A 19,838-nucleotide genomic window follows, 5' to 3' on the forward strand; every position below is an offset into this window, starting at 1 on the left:
AAACTACAAAGATAATATTTTAAAATCTTCATTGAAGTTAAAAAGCATTTGTTGATTATTGCCACCATAAAACATAGACATGAAACAGATTTATTTTTTCAACTAATATAAATAAATAAAATGCATAAATATACATTTATCAAATATTTTCATATAAATTAAACGATATTTTCACTACTAAACATTTTTGCATTAAAACATCAAACTATTTGTTCTATGTGTACTAACTGCTGCTGTTAATTATATGCGCAAATAGTTAAAGTCAAATTAAAATGCATTGCAACGGGCGGCGAACGCTTGGAAATTGTTTTTTCAGTTTTTATCTGGTTGTGGCGCTGGTTTTGGCCAATTGCACTTGCTTTCGGCCACGATGATCTGCCCGATGCGCTGCAAGTACACAAATCACATTTATATCACAAAGTGTTCTCTGAATGATGTTCAAAAGACTTAAAAGCAATATAACAAATCATTGAATGTTACAGAAGTAATTGTACTTATTAATTATATATCTGTTACTATTATTTCATTTATTTTACTGATTGAAGTTACTTCTTTTTTGATACGAAAAGGGTATTACCGATTTGATTGCTTGAAGTTTTCCCTTCTTTTCCTTCCTTCACATGAGTGTTTTTGCATTTCCGTTGCTTTGAAGTTTCTGTTGATTTCGGGGCGCTGCTGAAAATTGAATAATTCGAGTCATAACTGTGGCACAGAGTAGCAATAACAACAATTAGCGAAGCGGCACAGTTAGTAATTCATATATGTCATAAATCTATCTGTCTGTCGGCATTTTGCGTATCCGTAGCCGAGTTGTTTGTAAATGTATCTGTATCTGTAGCTGTAGCTGTAGCTGTCTTTGTATCTGTATCTTCCACTTGTCTATCCGTCCGCGGATTGCCACACATTTGAGAGATGTCGTCATCGCCGCACTGGCTAATGCACAAACGTATGGGATGTACAATCATCCGCTTTTCTGTGGCCCGGGACACGCCCCGATCTATATGGGATTTATAGTGTATATATATATGTATTTGGTATAGTTGGTGTATGGTGTATGGTGTATGGTGTATGGTGTATGGTGTGTGTTGCATGGTGTATGGATATGGTGGCAATTGCTGCCAGCGAAACATCAAATTAACTCGATTGTATAATCAAGTGGCGGCAGCAACCTAATCGTTGTGCTGGATGAGTGATAAAGCAGATGATGATGGATCATGCGGCTTCATTTGCAGACCGAAACTAAGGTCATAAGAAAACCCTTCATTTTCTTGGCTGATTGTCGATATAACAATGATTAAGATTTTCCTTACATAAATCAGTAAATTGTAATTCAAATTGTTTAAACACATTACGAAGACAACGCGTCATATTGATACATACATATGTATGCCTTTTCTCGATGCAAATTTTCGTATTTTCCGAATCAGTTCCCAATATTTGTTGTTACTGTGGCCACACATGTAAACACGATCGAAACGATCCCGCTGATTTTGTTTATATTTTGACGAGCAGAACCGAAATTTTTCGGTACGCTTGATTTGTTTACATCGGGCGAGAAATTTGTTTATTTCGCACCTTGAGATGCGTTTGAAATCATTTCCAAAAATACACCCAAGTTTTCATTTTCCTAAGCTCTCTCTACGCTACTCTAAATTTAGCAAGTCTCGCAGGGAAAAAAAAACAAGAGAAGAAATTGGAAAAATAATCGCACGAACAACTAAACAAAACTACAGGCATGAAAAGGAAAAGCGCGAGCAACAAGTTCACACAGTTCTGGTAATAAAATGGCAGCAGAAATGGCCAGAAATTATATGAGCTCCATAAGTTCCTGGTCTATACTACCCCTCTCTTTCCCTCTCTATCTTTCTGTCTCGCTCGCACCTCTGTTTTTGTCTCGCTCGCACTGCAGGGCGAAAAAAGCATTAAAACGGTTAAAATTGCTTGATGTATTTCAACATGGTCAACAATGTTGTGGCCCGTCTGCTGGAGATGGCCCATTGGGTGCTACTTAGTCCACGAAAGAGGCCGCAATTGGGGCTCAGAAAGAGAGGCAAGATAGACACTGTGCGAAAAGGAACTCAGGAACTCAAGAACTTCTCAATAGTATAGCATTTGAATAAACAAACTTCAAGTATGCATCATGTACATACTGCTATTCAAACGTAATATTATAAAAATGTATTCTTTACATTACTTACATTATTTACCTACATTAAATATAATATACAGAATATTATTTAGAAACCTTAGGAATATTTCTCTCTGCACTAAGACAATGAGCTTGCTGCTCTTTCATTTCTTTTTGCCCCGCAAATAATTTACATAATATGCAACAAAACAACACATGTTGACACGAATATATCGGCTGAGTCGAGGGGGGGCCTTAGATTTGGAGGGGAGAGGGGAAAAGGGGGGCTAAAGTAGGGGCTACTACGCCTTAAGTTCATCGTGTGAAAATTGCGTTGTCTCCGCCATAGAACACCATTTCCCAGTTGTGTTGTGAAAGGAAAGTGGCTCAAACAGCCGTCGCATGCTGATGATGACGGCTTCTAACGGTGTTTAAGTTCTATAGTTCTATAGTTCTATAGTTCTATGGTTCTATAGCTACATAGTTCTATCGTTCTATAGTTCTATAGTTCCATAGTTCTTTGGCTCCCCAGTCATTTGGGGGAAGTGTACAACAGTAGATTAGCAAGTGCACAGATAATCGCTGGGATCTGGGAAGCTCTCTTTTATGAGCTCATTTGCAGCTACTAATTGCGCTCAAATTACCAGAAACTAACACAATTTCCCTTTGCGATAATATCAGCGTGATCAATATGCAAAGGCAGTTGTTTCATTTACTCTGATACTAAAGTAAATCATAGTACTGATATGCTAGAGCTTCGATTGAGTTCATTTTGGGAAGTTGGAAGAACTCTTTCATCGAAGTTAGATGCTCCCACGATATTTGCTGAATTTCTCGCTGCTCGGATCTGCGATGAAAATCATTCCCGCTCACGTATTATACCTCTAACATGAACTCCCTTTATTGGGATTGAGATACGTAGTACGTACCCCCCCTCCATTCCCCGTCCGCAGTCCACTTTATTTATCTGATCACTTCAAATAAGAAACCGCGAATATCCGTCGAAAATACGAAAACGTGCCTTCAATGACAACCGGACGAGAGAGCAACAACAATTTCACTTTTTCGTTGTTGTTACTTCGTTGTGGTTGGTTGGTAATTTAATTTGACTGTGGATCAACGACCACGACCCCCGCCCTTCACCCCTCCCCCCTCTTCAACCCTCTGACCTGGTCAGAAGAGTTTACCTAGTTGTTGTTTGCAATAATCATCATCATCATTAGATTGCCATTGTTCTCAATGAATCACAAACTCACACAAAACCGCCCACCCCTCTGGAAATCACCTGAAAAAAAATGGGTGGATTACTCTATACACTGCGCCAAAAACAGATGTACAAGCACTTGCTTCTCAGCGTTATTCTGGGAACTTGTTTTTATGGCGAAGCTTTGCCATAAGTGATGGAATTACTAGAAACCCCTTTTATTAAGCCATATTTGCAGTTTAATACTTTGAAGACATGTTTTCACTTCTTTGCCATTTTGGGTGCAGTTCATTTGAATACTTTATGTGCAAATTATGCAAATTGTGGATGGTATCATATGGAAAACATGCTAACCTATCTACATCATCAGTTTTATAAAGTTGTACGATTTTCTTGAAGAAATTAGATTGTACATACAAATGTTGAGCAGCAGCTTGTCAGGCGAACCTTATGGGCATTTTCCTGGAACATTAACACTTTTCCGCAGCACTTTTCATTCAGAAGTGGTTTTTCCGCCTCCCCCTTTCTCCATTGTCTTCATCGCCAGTTGATTTTTCCGCGTATCCGAACTCTGGGTATCTTGTAGCTTGTATCTGTATCTGCTGCTGCATCTTTTCCCTGGCACATTTCATTTATCATTTATCATTCCTCGGTGCGTGGCTCCAAAAGAATATTTGTCTGTCTGTCTGTCTGTCTGTCTGTGTCGCAATTATCGCCGCAATCATTGTGGTCCATTTTGATCTCATCTCATCACTATAACGTCAATTACGCCGCGACTTCAATTCGCCGTTTGCCCCGCCAAATGGCTAAACTGAAAATGGCAGAAAAAAAAAGAACCTGGAAAATGAAAATGTTGATGAAGACGAACGGGCCACTACATGGATGCGAATAAAAAAAAAAAAAAATCAAACGAAAAAAAAGAAGATGAAAGAAATGCCATAATAGAAATCTAAGATCTCTGCCTTTTGCCTTATTTTATGTATTTTTTTATACTTTCTGTGCCGATGTTGTAGTCACTTTAGTTACTGTACCCTGTACTTGTGTACTTCTGTCTGATGCTGATCTCTCAACTGACTGATTTGCGCAGAGGGAAATGACCTGGGGACCGGTGCACACGGAGCCCACGGCCCTTTTTTCATTCAATTCCAATACACAAGTTGTATGGCTACCCGGTCCCCAGTCCCCAGTCCCCAGTCCATTGTCCACGATCCATGAACCCGCCACTCGGAAAGACAGCTATCTAAAATTTCACACAGTGTACTTCTGTTTGCAAGTGATTTAGAAAGATGCAAAAGCTTTTATAGGCATTGCTGATACTACACCTTTTTATGCAGTAGTTTGCAGTGCAACAACTTTATTATTTGGGAATAAGATACATGACAGATACTAGCATATATTATCTAAGAGTTAGGATTACTAATTACTTTTTTAAATGTGTTAAAGTCTCCTGGTTATATAGATAGCATATACTGATAGCTGAAACATTTTGAAATCGATTTAAATACGATCGTATCTATAAAAGATCTTAATATGTTAGAAGCCGTATGAATACACTAAGCAAAATAAGAGGGCCTGTTTCGCTTGCATAACCCAAGTGCGATCGAAACACCGGTTTCGCTCTGATGGCATTCAACAACAGCCGTTGACTTTGGCGATCATCGTCGCCATGGTGTTCTATGCGACAAAAGATGAATAGATGGAAAGTTTCCCACGTCCCCGCGACGAGGGCAGCCACACCAGAGTGCCTATTATAAGGCGATACTCATTATAATATATATTAGCCGTAAACCTAATGAGCTTTAGCTTTGGCTATGACTGCCACTCGCAATTGTGTGGGACCTTGCTTCCAGGCGGTTTTCAACTTCTCCGGAACGGAACCATTATCTGCCCAAAAAAAAAAAAAAATAGAAAAAAATAAGTATAAATGAACAAAGAGAATCGGCAGCGAATTCTCAAGAATGGGTGTTTCTCTTCACCAGCCATAAAAATGTTTTGCAACATAAATGAACTCTAAAAGTTAGGAAGTGTGTATTTAAATGCCATTTAAACTAAACTATATTATAATAGATTATTCATGTGGCACTTGGAATGCTGTCTATGAAAGGTAAAAGTTTTAATCTGATTTCTCGGGATTTGGTGTGTAGGAAATGGATGATGTACCCTTGGCTGGGGATCATTCATCTTCCGCTGGATCTGGGTTTTGTTCTTTACACCTCGACAGCCGAGACTTTACCTTTTGTGGCTTATCACCTGGCCCTCCTGCCCCACCAACCCCCCCGCCCTCTTCGAGCCATGATGTATAGTAATATATGTACATATGCATGCACTTTTCGAGAGATACTTGCATTGCTGCATATATAATCAGTTGCGTTGAGTCTGGGCAAAGTCTATGATTGGATTGACGTTGTTGGCTGATGTTTGAGATTTTATTGCTGTTGCTGTTGTTGTTTCCATCGTCATCGACGTGCAAAAATGCATCTCTGCCAAATTATTCATTATGCGGGCCCGCTACGCCCTCAAAAACAATAAATAAAAAATATCGAAAAAGTAAAAAAGAAAACCCCAAACAACGTAAATAAAGCAAACACATTGTGACGCCAACGCCGGCTGCATTAATCAGCAAAAAAAACACACAAAAAAAAAAATACAGAAAAAGAAATGAAAAAAAAGAAAAAGCAAAAAGCAAAAAAAAAGCAGGGAATCACATGGAGAAAAAAGAGCTTTCAGCTTGAAGCGTTGCATGCTGCCTTTATATGGCGCATCCGTTGCAGTTGCCGCTTTTGTTTGGAGTTTTTCTCTTTTTCCCATATAAAAACATCATCAGTCGCCGGCGGAATGAAAAAAGGGAAGCGGAGTGGGAGTGCGACTCATGTGACCATATTGTGCAGTATACTATAGTATAGTATAGTATGTGTATAGTATGCCATATATGGCATATCGAATTCTGAGCACTTCTGGCCATTGGCTTGCACTTCCGCTTAAATGGAAGGTGCAAGGTGGAAGGAAGGTGGACAAAAGAGAGTCTGTCTGCCCGTTCTGGACGCACAGGTGCCAACGTGGGCGACTCGCTCGAGTAAGCAGAGATACAAGCCTGCACTCGCAGAAAATCCATTGACTCGAGGTCGTAAATTAAAGAGAAAGTGTATTTTAGGTTCTGAGTAGTAGTATCTCAACTCTACACTATCAACTAGTATCAACTATCAAGTTGTACTTAGCTGGCTGCCCAAACGAACACCACATTTCTGGCAGTGTAGCAGAGAAAAGAGAGGCAGCTAGAGAACAGCTGCTGCGTGTCTGTGTCGCTACCGTTGGAGAAAGTAATGAAAAAAAATAGTCAAGTTTCTGTGGCGAAATTTATGTTTATCACCAGAGCACGCACACAAAAAATTTCAACTAGAAAAATACGATGGTTAGCAGGCAGTTTTCTTTTCGGCCACGCAGCAGCAACTGAAAGCAGTTATGGAAAAATTATTTTAATAACAATAAAACTAAAAAGAAAATAAAACGAAAATAAAAACGCGAAACGCACGCAAGAGGAAAATCCAGTAATGGAAATCAGCAAACCACAAAATTGAGGCCTAGAATTCACACCGCCGTTCAAACAAAACCCCATTTTTGGTTTTTCTCTTTCGTTTTTTCTTTTTACTTTGTGGCATTTTCAAATGGGGAAAATGCAAAAGGCGAACTAGAGAAAGCCGAAGCTCCTCAATCATTACAGATTTTTAACGCCTTGGGCTGATTGCATACATTATGTGTGCTGGCGCTTTAATTGGCCTGCATTTATCGATTGGCGCCTTAATTAAGAGGAAAAGAGGAAAACTCTCGCTTCAAAGTCGAGCTATCTGCCAGATAAATGTGATTTGTAACTATATTATTTAAACAGGAATTAGAACAGAGTGGTGTACACTTATATTAATAGTTTCATATGAGTTGCAGACTTTGTAATAACAATCTTGTGTGGGCTGCATAACTTATAGTCTCTCTTCTGCGGATTTCTCTAGTTCTCTCTCTCTCTCTCTCTGTCTCTCTCTCGATCAGATGTGGAAAACCCCCACCCACTGAAAAAAAAGCACCCACAGCTGCTCACACATAAACAAACATTTCGATTCCGTTTCGTACCAATACTGCAACACCGAAAGCCAACGAGCGTAAAATTGAACAAGTTAAAAGGAAAATTTAAGCCAAAACACTGAAGGCTAAGACACACACATGCATGTATGTGTGTGTGTGTGTGTGTGCAATATTATTTATATGTTTTCCTTTGTTGCGCAGTCGCGCGTGTGCAAAAGAACGGAAAGCCACTTGGAAAAATTAGCTGAACAACATTTGGAGGCCCGAAAAAAGTGGCAGTCGTAGGAGCCTTTAGATTATTATTATTAATATTATTTCCTCGCTTTAGAGGGCGGTAGAAACCGGTAGGGGTGCGCTTACAGGGGCCAACACGCCATGACCATAAATCTTAATTGCCGACGCAGGCAAGCGAAACCGAGCCAAGTTAAGCCAAGTCGATGTCAGATGGTTTGGGCCAAAAGGAAAAACGGAAAACAGCCCTGTGTGTTAGCCGAAAAAAGTGGGGATGGATGTCCGAGATCAGTGATCATATATGTGCTGCATTTATGTGAAAAGAAAACCTTTAAAACCTTTAAATTTAATGGATTTTTTACGCTAGCGTGCGAATGGTGTTCGCTTAATTGAAATAGAAACTAAATTCTTAAAATTCGAAACTCCTTTAAACGAAACTCCTTTCAATGCAATTAACCAAGCCAGGCCAGTGTGTTTCATCCCTCGCGAGTGTTGTGATCTGAAATTTATACCCTGCCCCTTTGTCGCACAGGAAACCATGTCAAGGTTAAGCACTAAAAACTAAAAAAAAAAATAATATATACATAATAAAATTAAGAAAACTACGACGGCAACGGAAACCAAAAATCTGCAAAGGCAACTTTAGCAAGGATACCAAATAGTAAAGCAGCTAACCAAATTAAAATGAATTGCGGTGCTTTGCGAGCAATTAGCGACGAGGTGCAAATGCAGACGGCCAACTCGACGACTCCGCAGCAGAGGAAGATGCACTCCATGCCGCGTACTGCCCCCCAGAATTCCCAGAACACGCAGCAATCGCAGAACTCGCAGCACTCCACACCAAATCCAGCAACGCGAACCATGGATCATCAGCAGCAGCAGCAGCAGCAACAGCAGCAGCCACCAACTTCGGCTATGCGGAGGAGCACAATGCCCAGGGGTCGGGGATTGGCCTCCTGTTTGAGGGGCGAACGGGATGATGCACCCACTCCGCCCATTCACGGGACGATGAACACCGATGTGGAGATACTCCAGGCGCTGCAGCTGATGAAGGGCGGCGAGCAGGAGCGGATTGCCGGCACGGCATCGGGTGCATCCACTCTGGAGGCCACGGGCAGGAGTAAGTAATACTATCACTAGTGCTGGGAAGCAAATAACGTAAAATCTTTAAGGATAAGTTAAATATGTGTGTGTAAAGTTGGCCCTAAGTTGGAATTCCTTGAATTTCCGTATATTAAATATTGCATTGCATACTTCTTGACCCCTGACTAAAGTATTTGTATATGTTTGAGCGAGGATATAGTTAAAGTAGAGCTTTAAATGCGTAAAGAAAACTCTTGAGTCAGAAAACTAAATGATTCAGCTGTATATTCATATCGGAGAAGCCCCAGAGAGTTTTATTTTATCTGTCATCACATAACTGCCCAATGGGATGAATGAATAACTGTATGGATGGACGGAAGACGGATGTGACATCATCGAGAATGAGAATGAGAATTCACAATAATCAGTGGATTGGTTGGGCAGTTCATCAGTTGGGCAGTTCATCAGTTCGTCAGTTCGGCCATTTCGCTTTGAAGTCAATTGTGTGGCGGCATAATTTACAGTTGCACAGTTACGACCGATGACCCGCGCAAAGTAGATAATAATGCAGTGTTTGGTTGGGAAAAAAAGTGTCAACGGCACACTCATAATCACCATAATGACGCCTTGCTCTGGGAACCCAGGGGGTCTTTAAAGACCAGAGATCCCAGAGAAACAGACAGTGAGCACAAACTCCTGGGTCACCTACAACAATTGCTCAATTTACGAGCGTGCCCCACATTGTCATCACTTGCGACCATTTGCGATGTCTACTCGTGGCAATTGTATCTCGCTGTATTTCATATTTTGCATTAATTGAAGTGAATTTTACAGCACCAGCTCAAAGGTCAGGCCATGTAAATGGGTCGCGTTTTTGCAAAACAAAACAAAACATCTAGTATTAAGACGTCTCTGGCATTTGCATTTAACACAACTAATCCATTTAAACCTCTTTTTTTCTTTTTTTTCCTATACTTTTACAGGTGAGTACAAGTCGAAGACACTGCCTCGCATACATTTCGATACGGCGCTAAACGATACATCGCTGAACGAAGGTAACAACACAAAGTGCCCGATTGTTCGATTGATTCCCTTTCAGTGTGATGAATGATTGAGTGAATGACTGACTGACTTAGTGAGTGAGTGTGTGGGTGAGTGACTGAGTGAGTGACTATGGCAACAACTTACTCATGCATTATCCGTATCTCAATGTCGTGACATTGTTTCTGTTTCTGTGTCTACTTCTGCTTCTGATTCCCCCCTCGATTTCCATGTGGCGCTTAGAACGCTTTTGCACTGGACAGCCGGATAGAGACCTAGAAACCCACAAATGCAAATACTTTTGCCGGCTCAGCGCAATCCGATCTGCTCCGAACTTATCAGCAATTGCTGGACATTATCACTTCATGGGCGACACTTAACTCTATGCATTCTGACGCCTGGGGGTTCTCAAAACTTGTAGATAATATGGGAAGCACATAACCCTCAAATTATGTGCTTCTATTTCCGGAATTCCATTATATTAACGAAAAAGAATGCAAACTGCAATTGCAAACAATTTTACTTTCATGTCTTGCAAAATTGAGTATTCTAAAACCACTTAAAAGTTGATAATTATGTGCCACTTAAAAGCAACCAGTTTTAAAACGTTTCATAAATATTTATACATACCATGAAATTGAGTTAACTATTAGCACCTTTAAGTTTTTGTAAACAAACTGGTTGTATTGTTAAAAGTCTAAGGTTTTGGTTTAAATTGGTTTGCTTTCGGTAGCTTAAAGAAGGCTAGTACATCATTAATGAAAAAAAAAATATATATATTTTGCACAATTTTCTTTATAAAATTAAACTGCCTGCATAAATCGCGGCGTTTTAAGATGATCTACTTCGTAGATTCTACTGTAATGTTCCGAATTCTACACGCACGTTTCTACTTGACATGGCGCAGGTATTCTACACAACCCAAAAAGTATGCAGTACTTCATGGATTACCCGTTCTCTATTTGCATAACTCCCCGAATAAGAAGTAGTTAATGAATTTAGGGGAATTCCAATCCCTATAAGGGTAACGGAATTTCAAGAGGCAGGACGTGGCTTATATAACGATCGCTTGGCCAGGGGTTGAAAGTTGAAAAGTAAAGCAGTAAACTCCCTCTCTCACACAGTTCATTGTGCCCCTATGCTAATGTAATGCCCATGGAAATGCGCATGAAAATGGTTACTTTCGAGCCGCTCGTAAACAAGTCTTCCGTTTTTCGTTGCGGCGAAGGAGGTGAACGTGTCACATAAAACCCCATAGTCACGCACTTCCGCAGTGAACAAAAACGGAAAGAAAAAAAAAACACAATAATAAAATAAAATAGAGGCAAAGACCGAACCAAGCGTTACGACGGCTGCTACGAGTGGGTTGTTGCGGGGGGAGGGTGGTGCTCGGTTGGTGTTCCCCTAATTTGTATTATGCCTTGCCCGACTGCCCAACTAGCGCCTAACACACACTCACACACATACGGCCACAGTTGAGGTAGGAAAATAGGATTACTTAGTGTGCTCCAAAGCGTAGATGGTACATACATATATGTCGTGTCATAAAAATAATAGCTTAATTAGTAACTAATGGGAATTCATGAAAATTTGCTATGTTTTTATTTTAATATATATAAATATATATTTTATATATTGCTGAACATGTATAAACCTGGTTTATTTTATATATTAAATTGAGAACACATTTTAATTGAAATTGTGTTATATTGCAAAATTTTGTTTATTGCTGCAGTAGCTATCATTTTCACCGCTGCTGTGGCGTTGTTGTAGCCCTGCGCATGTGCAGCCCTCGATGGGCAGCGCTGCCGACTGACGATCGTCGGCTGCTGTTTTTTGCCTTTTCGCATTCGCGATCAGCCGCTGTGTGAAAAACGTTGTATATTGACATTTAACACTAAGAACTAGGCGTTTAATTAGAGCAAAATTGTGAAAAGGGATGACTCCGCACGTAGATCACGATCATGGCTTGAAAATCGATTAATCGATAGCGAGCGACACAAAAGCCGAAAAGTATCGCGCCGCAGCAAACATCGGTGCGCGCTGCGCAAATGTTTTGTACATCGCTAGATCAGATCGATTTTTGAGTTCGGGTGGAGTGGACGGAACGGAACGGAGCGGCGCCGGCGTTTGTTTAAATCGCCCCGTTTATTATTATTGTTGTTTTTAGTTTCGCTGTCGCGTGCGTCGGTTTTAACTATGTTATTGCATTTTATTATGTCCTGCGCTGCATAAATATTACCTCCTTTGCCTTGTTTGCTGAGCTACACATATATTTTTTTTTAATAATTGTTAAAGCTAGTGCTGTTTTTGTTAAAGTGTTTTATCCCTTAATTCCAACAACAACAACAACAACAACCTAAAAACGCATTCCTGCACACGAAGGAGAAAAAAGATGCGTGTGCGTGTGTATTAGTGCAGACTCTCTGCGCTGCGGTTGTGTCTGTGCGTGCGTGTGTGTGTGTGTATGCTGCAACTGAATACCAAAATTAACCAACCAACAACAAAAAGAAATCAAGAGTAGTACAAAAAATAAAGATAAATAAAGAAAAACTTAACCAAGCGACAATGTGGTGCGAAAAGGCGATAAAGTAACAGCAAAAACAAAGCGTGAAGAAAGAGAAAAAACGCGGAAATGCAGTTGAGCGCATAATTTTTGTAAGCCAAGCGACAAACGCACACTGCAACAACAGCACACAACAGCAACAAAAATAACTTAAAGACGAAGCGAGAGGGGAAGTAAATAAAATTCAAGAAGTAAAAACAGAAGCATCAGCGAAAAAGAGAAAGAAGTAGAAGTACTAGAAGAAGAAGAAGCAGCAGCAGCCGCAGCAGCAGCAGCGTCAACAAACACAAATACAAAATATACCTGCGTGTGCTCCCTCTCCCTATCTCTTTATCGCTCTCTCTCACTCTGCAAACGTGTGTGTGTGCCATGCTCTCGAAACTACACTGAGCGAAAAATAACAAAATGTTGCAGGCCGCCAGCAGCACAACAACAGCAGCAGTGGGAAATACAGTAGACACAGGAAACAGTGAAAGCCCAATAATAGCGACGCCCGAGGAAAAATCCCAAAGACGACGCTCCACATTCTATGTACCACTGGTAATAGAAGACGAAGAGGAGACCCAAAAGGATACGTCCACAGATCATCTGGTACAAAAGTCCTCGAGCAATACCAGCCTAAGTAGCAATAGTAATTCACTAACGAATTCCGAAACGAAATCATCGAAAAGCTATAGTCTGCGCAAATCGAGTTCGGTGAAAAGCGGCGTGGCCAAGGTTAGTGCACTATTCGAGCGGAAAACCCCAACGAAAATGTCGCCACCTTGCGGCTTCAATTGGAGCATCAGTGGCAGCGAGAATACGGCCCAGTACTCCGACACCGATGAGGATGAGGAGAACTCCACGGAGGCGCGTCATCGCGAACAGCTGCTCAAGTCCCTGCCCACCGGCAATAACAATGCCACCACCACCGCATCCCCATCGAAACTGAAACGATATGGCATCGTACTGAACGTCATCAGTTTGAATGGCAGCGATAACGAACAGTCCTCGTTGGGTAGTAATAGTAATGGTGGTGGTAGTACCATGCCAACGATGCCCATCATGCCAAACAGCCAGAATATACCAAATACGGCTGCGCCCAGGACTCATTTCAATGAGGAGAACGACATTGTCCTGGCCACGCCCCCGCCGCCCAAACAGCAGGCATTATCCGCCGCCCATGAGTCGAACGACTACGATGATGATTCAGAGATAAGTCGCATGCAGACGAACACCTCGACGCCCATAAAGCTAATGAAATCGCGATCGCGAACCAATATACTGGCCGTACCGCTGCCGTCGGTGGAGCGCGGTTTGGCCACAAACACGACGCCCAATAATAATAATGGTAACAGTAATGGTAATACCAGTAATACTACCACTACAGCAACAACAACAACAACGACGACGACACTGATTACACTTCGTGCAAAATCGAAGACCCTGCCGCAAAATCTATCGCCTTCAGTTGTTTTACGCGAGGCAGCCGCACTGGATGAACTGGAGAAGAAGCGGGAAAAGTATCAGGAGAAGCAGGAAAAGCGGGAAAAGCGGGAAAAGCTGCAGGAGAAACAGCGTCAGCTGTTCGGCGGCAGTACGGCCAGTCAAATAGCAGGCTCATCGCCCTACAAGCTGCAGAACAGCTGTTCGGCCACCTCGATACTCACGCACAGTTTCCCACCGAAGAACCTCTTTCTACTCAAGTCCACACCCAAACTGACAACGGATATCGCCGCGGCCACGCCCCCAAATACCTCGACGATCTGTTCGCCGCCCAAGAAATCGCTGAGCTTCATCCGACGTGCCCACTCCACCAAAGTGGCACGCAGCAATTCGCTGCTCAAACCAAATCAGGCTGGCCTTCTGGGTTCGGGCAGTGGATCCAACGGAGGACTCGGAGTCCATCAGGGCGTCATGCAGGGAGCATTGTCCACCAGCTGTGCTGGCGACAATTCCAGCAACAATGGCAGTTGGGGCAAACACTTCTATCAGCCCTACGATGTGTGTCCCTTGAGTCTGGACGAGCTCAACTGCTATTTCCAGGCGGATCAGTGCGAGAAACTGATCTGCGAACGTTTCAAGATCAGGGATCTGGCCATACACATGGCATCCGCATCCGCATCCGCAACTGGAGCGGATCTCTCTGTGACCACAGAGCATGAGACAACGACAACGGCGGAGGACGATGCGGGACATCATTCTGGTAGGTCGATTTCCCCCCACCAAAAAAGAGAAAAAAAAGTACCGAATTCTTTGTGTGTCTGCTCAATGGGCAGGCATAAGTATTTCCTGTGGCAAACAACCGAAAAACAACCCCTTGCGATCCCATATACCATTTCATTTCATTTCGATCCGATCGAGCAAACTCCGTTTGTATCGAGCAACGGCGATCGCATTTGGTATTCCCCTATCTGCGCAGGGTCACGATAAGATAAGACATAACCCGCGCCCCTCGATCACAGTACGGGCCAAAGTTATAGGTCAACGATAGCTATCTTTATCCGAAGAAATGAGAAACAGAAATCTACGACAAAGGTATCAGGAACTCATTTACAATTCTTGTTTCCCACTAACAAGATCACTTCTGGGTATCAAAAACGAAACCCTTTAATGTGTTTCCAATTTGCTCATTAAAATCAATCGGTTCTAGATCTAATAGATCTCTCTTAGAAGATCTCAAGTAGAAAATAATATTGTTTTCTATAAGAAATACTTGTTATTGGTATAATATAGTTATATTTTTTGATAGTGATAAAACTTCCTTTTAGCATGTTTGCTATTACTGTCCAGTACTATCCAGTAAATATTGCCCCATGATCCAGATCTATTAACTCAAGTACAAACCATATAACAAAGTGTCTATTAGGGGTGATAATGGCTAATATAAAAACTCCACAACACTATGTTATGCTTGTGAATTACAACTTTTATTGTGGGTACCTTTAATTTTATGGGCAGATGTTTCAAGGGCTATTATTATGACCGCAGCTGTGCCACTGCCACTGTTACTGCCCCCTTCTCTTTTCTTCATGTGTTCTTCACACTTTCGGGCGGCTCTTATTAAGCCTTCCTGTGCGTTTCTTTTGCGACGTTTGCCATCATCATCAAGCCTGCCAGCTACTTTATTTACACACGATCGGAGGTGAACCCTCCCTCCTCCCCCAATCAACGCCACCATGTACATAATACATATATATATATATACTATATATATTTATGTGCGCCCAAGTGTATGTATTCCTTTGGAACGTAGCCCAATTGTGTGGCTCAATTGTAGCTCAATTTGATGGCCCTGGAGGGCAGTGAAGCGTCGCACCATGGGCTTCACAGCAGTGCACAGCAAATGAAGAATATTGAATGATATCAAGTTGCAGAACAAATATTAGACTACGCTGAATGACATTCTATATTAATTATATGATTTTTGTTCGATATTTATTTAATTCTGACCCACTTGTTAACTTGTGATTTGGCTTTCTTGCGGTGTAGTTTCTGAACTGAACCCCGAGATAAACCGATTCGAAAGTGATTGGAGTGTGTACATAAATAAAGTATCTCTATCCTGGCCTCTTGCATTCTGATTTGGTATTCCAGGAACGCCATTGGTGTATTTTCCAACTAGTGACGACTTCTTGAATTATTCCCGCTGCGCTGGCCATTGAATCGGAATCAGTTTTCTATACTTGGAACGCCGCCAGGAAGCCCATTGCATTTCAATGAGTTCGAAAGAGAGAGGATACCGTTAAATGCCCGATCGATTCGCATTAACGCCGCCGCAGAAGTGTGACCAATTCGATTTGTGATCATTTAAATCGTGGTCCCACTGTGCGGCGTCGTTTCTGTTTGCTTGTTTTTATTTTCCACTCCCCCTCCCCTGCGCTCCTCTTCCTCTGCTGCCCTTCCATTCTCTCTGGCTACAATTTCAATTTCGTTGCTTTTTTTCTGGACTGTTGCTATTTTATTATGATTCACACACACCCGCACAAGAAACCAGTTTTTTTTTTTTTTTTTTTTTTTCGTTTTGGAAGCCAGAAGAGAGATAGCGAGAGAGCGAGTGAGAGAGATGCGAGAATGAGAATGCCAAACAAACGAACCGCTTTATTTTAAAACTCAAATTGTTGCTGCCATTTTTCGCTGATGCACTGCAAATAATTGGTGTCAATTTGAGGATAGTTCGAGAAAATGAGCAAACAAATTGTGGATGAAATACTTGCAATTATGTTAAATCATCTTCAATGATTGTGTGCCAAACAATTTACGACATCCAAATTGTGTTGTAATTTTTAATGCCTTACGAATTTTTTGTTACATGCGAGGGCATATTAACTGACTTTTTGCTGATTCTGTTAATAGAGTTACGCTTCTTGGCTATACAAATGTCTATTATTTCTCAGAAGAACCAAATTTGTAATGCTACGAAATGCGAGTTCATATTCAAATGTAAACTTTGTATGTACATTTCCCAAAAATAGAGTTTCGAAACACACATGTGCATCTCGTTCAAGTGCCGCACAGTCCGTTTCAAGTGGTCAGCAAACATGGAGATAGTGTTTGCTGTTGTTTGCCGCTGCATTCGCTCAGTGTAGTTGCTGTAGTTGTAGTAGTTGTAGTTGCAGTTCAGTTGCATTTTATTTGTAATGTGATAAGGCGCAAACGCTTTCGTAACTAACGACTTAACCCAAGGCGGTTTCCATTTTTCGTCGATAAAGCGGCAGCGACGATGGAAATGAAATGAAAATAGACAAGTCTGAAAGGAATATACATATATTTATGATTTGAAGAGCGTGCGCTGCTCAAATATGAAGTTGCTTCATTATTGATCGACCCCTTATCGCTAAAAAAAAAAAAAAAAAGACTGCGACTCCATGGTCCCATAGATCGTATATCACATATCACTCAGCCGAGAACTGTTGACATTTTCGAGAAATACGACAAGAAGAGTAGAGAAGCGAAACAAAGCAAAGTGGAGATAAAGATACTGTGGCCATTTATCTGCCACGATCGTTGGTTGGTTGGTTGGTTTAGCTAGTTCCATTTATCACTGCGCTCCACTGACGGATCGTGAGATAGTGAGTGATCACTGTACGCATTTTCCACTTTCCACACGGTGCTTTGGCTTTGGTTTACTTAACGCGTCGATAATTGAGCGCTGACCTTATCGCACAGTTAGCATCTGCCCAAGGGGCCCAAGATACACATATCCGATCCAGTTCGATCGATCACCATTTCGCTCGCTGGCCAGTGAAAGCGAACCTCTCTCTTTTGCCCCCAACCCCCTCCCCTTCCCAACGATCCGTTTTAATCCGTTTTAATTGCATCGCTGTCTCAAGACCCCGAAATCTAAAAACAAAGAACTTGGATTTGATGCAGTGACTCAAGCGATGAGCAATATTCGTAAATGAGTAGTCACCATAAGCATTTCAGCATCAGCATCATCACGATCATGAACCCGCTGTCTCGGAGGTCCGGTCATCTGGCCAAAAATTACCAAATTATTACACACTCTCCGGGGATTTGGTGTAATATACTAGACCTGATCTCCGCTGACTTCATCGCACTATATATGCGATTGGCCCACCTTTATTGCCCGAAATGGCGTTTGCCATCATTGGGTTTCATTGGATTTTGTGGAACTGTAGAAATGTAGAAACAGACAATCTCGGTTGTATCTTCCAATAGAGAGACAGCGACTTAATCAGTTCTTGAACTCTGGGCTACATTAGTTATAAATGGGATTAATGGGCGGGTCATCATTGAAACGGCAGTTCAAACCCATTGAAATGCTTAGGAAGTACAATAATTACTTTCTTTATGAAGCAGAAATGTTCGAGTAATTGCAGCTTGTTTCTACAGAAATTTGATAAGCCAAGTTGCCCTAGATTGGTATGGAAAGTTTGTGAGGAGAAAAAATCATGTTTATGCAGAGTATAGATTAATTTGAAAGTGCTGAGATAGCAACCTATCCTAGTTTCCTTTAATTAAAAAACACATTTCTTCACGGAGTGCGTGTTCTTTGCTAACCTTTTTTATTATTTTTGTTTTGTGCTAGCCAGATTTGCGTGCCTATTCTAGATTTGGCATTAATCTGGGGGCGTGGAACACCCACCGACTACAAAATTGGTATAAATGCGCCGTTTTCGACTCACCTTTTTATTCATTTATGGTTTATCGCTTTGAATTTGATGCTTTTTTCGCTGTGGCTGTTTGCTTTGCACGCCAGGCGGTGAGATTAAGATGATGATACTGATGATACAGTTGCTCATCAACGAGTTTTGATCTTATATAGGAATATTTCATAATTTTCTGTGCTCGCTATTTTCCATTTTGTATTAATAATAGAAGTTATGTGTCTCTGAATGCCAAACATGACACAATTTGCTCTGCCCCATCTTCTTGGTTGGTTTGTTGTACTTTTTGAATGAATGACAAATCGTGCTGTTTGCATCTGGTGGTCGTGGTGGTGGTGGTGGTGGTGGTGCTGGTGCTGGTGATGGCCATTGAAATGAATCAACCTGGAAATGCGGAAGGCAGCCCTCTTGGACACCAAACGAAACTGATGGGCGGAGAGTAGCCCATAAAACATGGAACTGCCCGTTTTTGTTTTCCCGATGCCTCTTTTGCATGCCATCAGATAAAGAAATGATGTTTGCTCTCCCCCGATGAGTCAGAATGATGGGATATGGCACCACGTCCATGGGTTCCACCTCCGTTCCTCCCAACTCACCAACACACGATATATTCCCCCCTATTTTTCATGGCTAACTTTGTAGGTGGCCTGCCTTCGACAAGGTCGCTTTGTTTTTGGGCTCGTTCTTCATTTTCTTCTTGGCTGTGAGGGCGGCTTTGTGAGGAGGAGAAGACGAGATGCCCTCGTGGAAACTGGTTTCTGCTTCCCGGATTCTGAGCTCAGCTTCAGCTACTGTTGCACTGCGGAAAACACGATTTACAAGCGCAGTTCTCTCTATTTTCCTCGATTAATTTAGTATATTAGCAACACTTTAAATAGAGAATAGAAATTATAGAATTTATGGGTTTAAATGTGGAATATTCAAAAAGATACTTTTAGTCTTGTTCTCTTCATCTGACATATATGGTAATGAACTTATTACCGTGAATATCCTGTTTAATGTTGATTTTAAATGGATAAATAAATACAAAAATAAAATAAGTTGCTATTCCTGTTATTCCAAACTAAATTATCGAAGAGGATAATAAAGTAAATGTGTCGTGGTTTATAGGTACAATGAGGAATACTTAGAAAACAGGTCTGATAACCTGAATTCGGATCATCTGGTTCGTGTCATTTGGTTCTATTTTCTGAGTTCTGTGCTGAGTGTACTCGCTTAGCATCTTGCCACGGTAATGAGGCACATGACTGATGAATCATACCTACCTGCCCCTTCCGCTGCTGTTGCTGCTGCTGTTGCTGCCACAGAGTTTGCCTCCTTGCCTCAGTTTCCATGTCTTCGGGCTGCTCCGGCTGTTGTTATTTTTTTGCGGCAGGTGATGCGGCGATGTTGATGGCTCTCCGG

At 41.5% G+C, this 19,838-nt stretch overlaps 1 protein-coding gene and 2 long non-coding RNA genes across 12 annotated transcripts in view; 1 reads left to right on the forward strand and 2 right to left on the reverse strand.

Annotated features, from left to right (window-relative positions):
• Positions 1–19,838, forward strand: part of LOC120457256 (ras GTPase-activating protein raskol) — a 41,678-nt gene that overhangs the window by 16,338 nt on the left and 5,502 nt on the right. For 2 of the 8 annotated variants that reach the window (XM_039644659.1, XM_039644660.2), the window contains exon 4: positions 9,701–9,772. The exons of 2 other annotated variants lie outside the window; for them this stretch is intronic. In XM_039644659.1, the coding sequence (XP_039500593.1) occupies positions 9,701–9,772 (72 nt within the window). Of the gene's footprint in view, positions 1–8,215; positions 8,755–9,700; positions 9,773–11,822; positions 14,510–19,838 lie in introns of those variants that run through there. 4 more of the 8 variants (XM_039644654.2, XM_039644655.2, XM_039644656.1 and 1 more) reach the window with 3 other exon arrangements.
• On the reverse strand, positions 212–19,026 carry LOC120457257. Of its 3 annotated transcripts, none has more exons than XR_005616922.1 (4): positions 18,453–19,026; positions 3,750–4,143; positions 578–672; positions 212–387 (listed from the first exon to the last, which is right to left on the reverse strand). It is a non-coding gene; the product is annotated as an uncharacterized LOC120457257 (long non-coding RNA). The 3 variants fall into 3 exon arrangements; XR_005616921.1 differs by having other exon boundaries at positions 3,750–4,169; XR_005616923.1 differs by lacking the exon at positions 3,750–4,143.
• LOC120457258 lies at positions 17,121–18,085 on the reverse strand. Its single transcript, XR_005616924.1, has 3 exons — positions 17,840–18,085; positions 17,717–17,779; positions 17,121–17,646 (listed from the first exon to the last, which is right to left on the reverse strand). It is a non-coding gene; the product is annotated as an uncharacterized LOC120457258 (long non-coding RNA).

This window comes from Drosophila santomea, chromosome X (genome assembly GCF_016746245.2).
Source record: "Drosophila santomea strain STO CAGO 1482 chromosome X, Prin_Dsan_1.1, whole genome shotgun sequence".
Lineage (NCBI taxonomy): Eukaryota > Metazoa > Arthropoda > Insecta > Diptera > Drosophilidae > Drosophila > Drosophila santomea.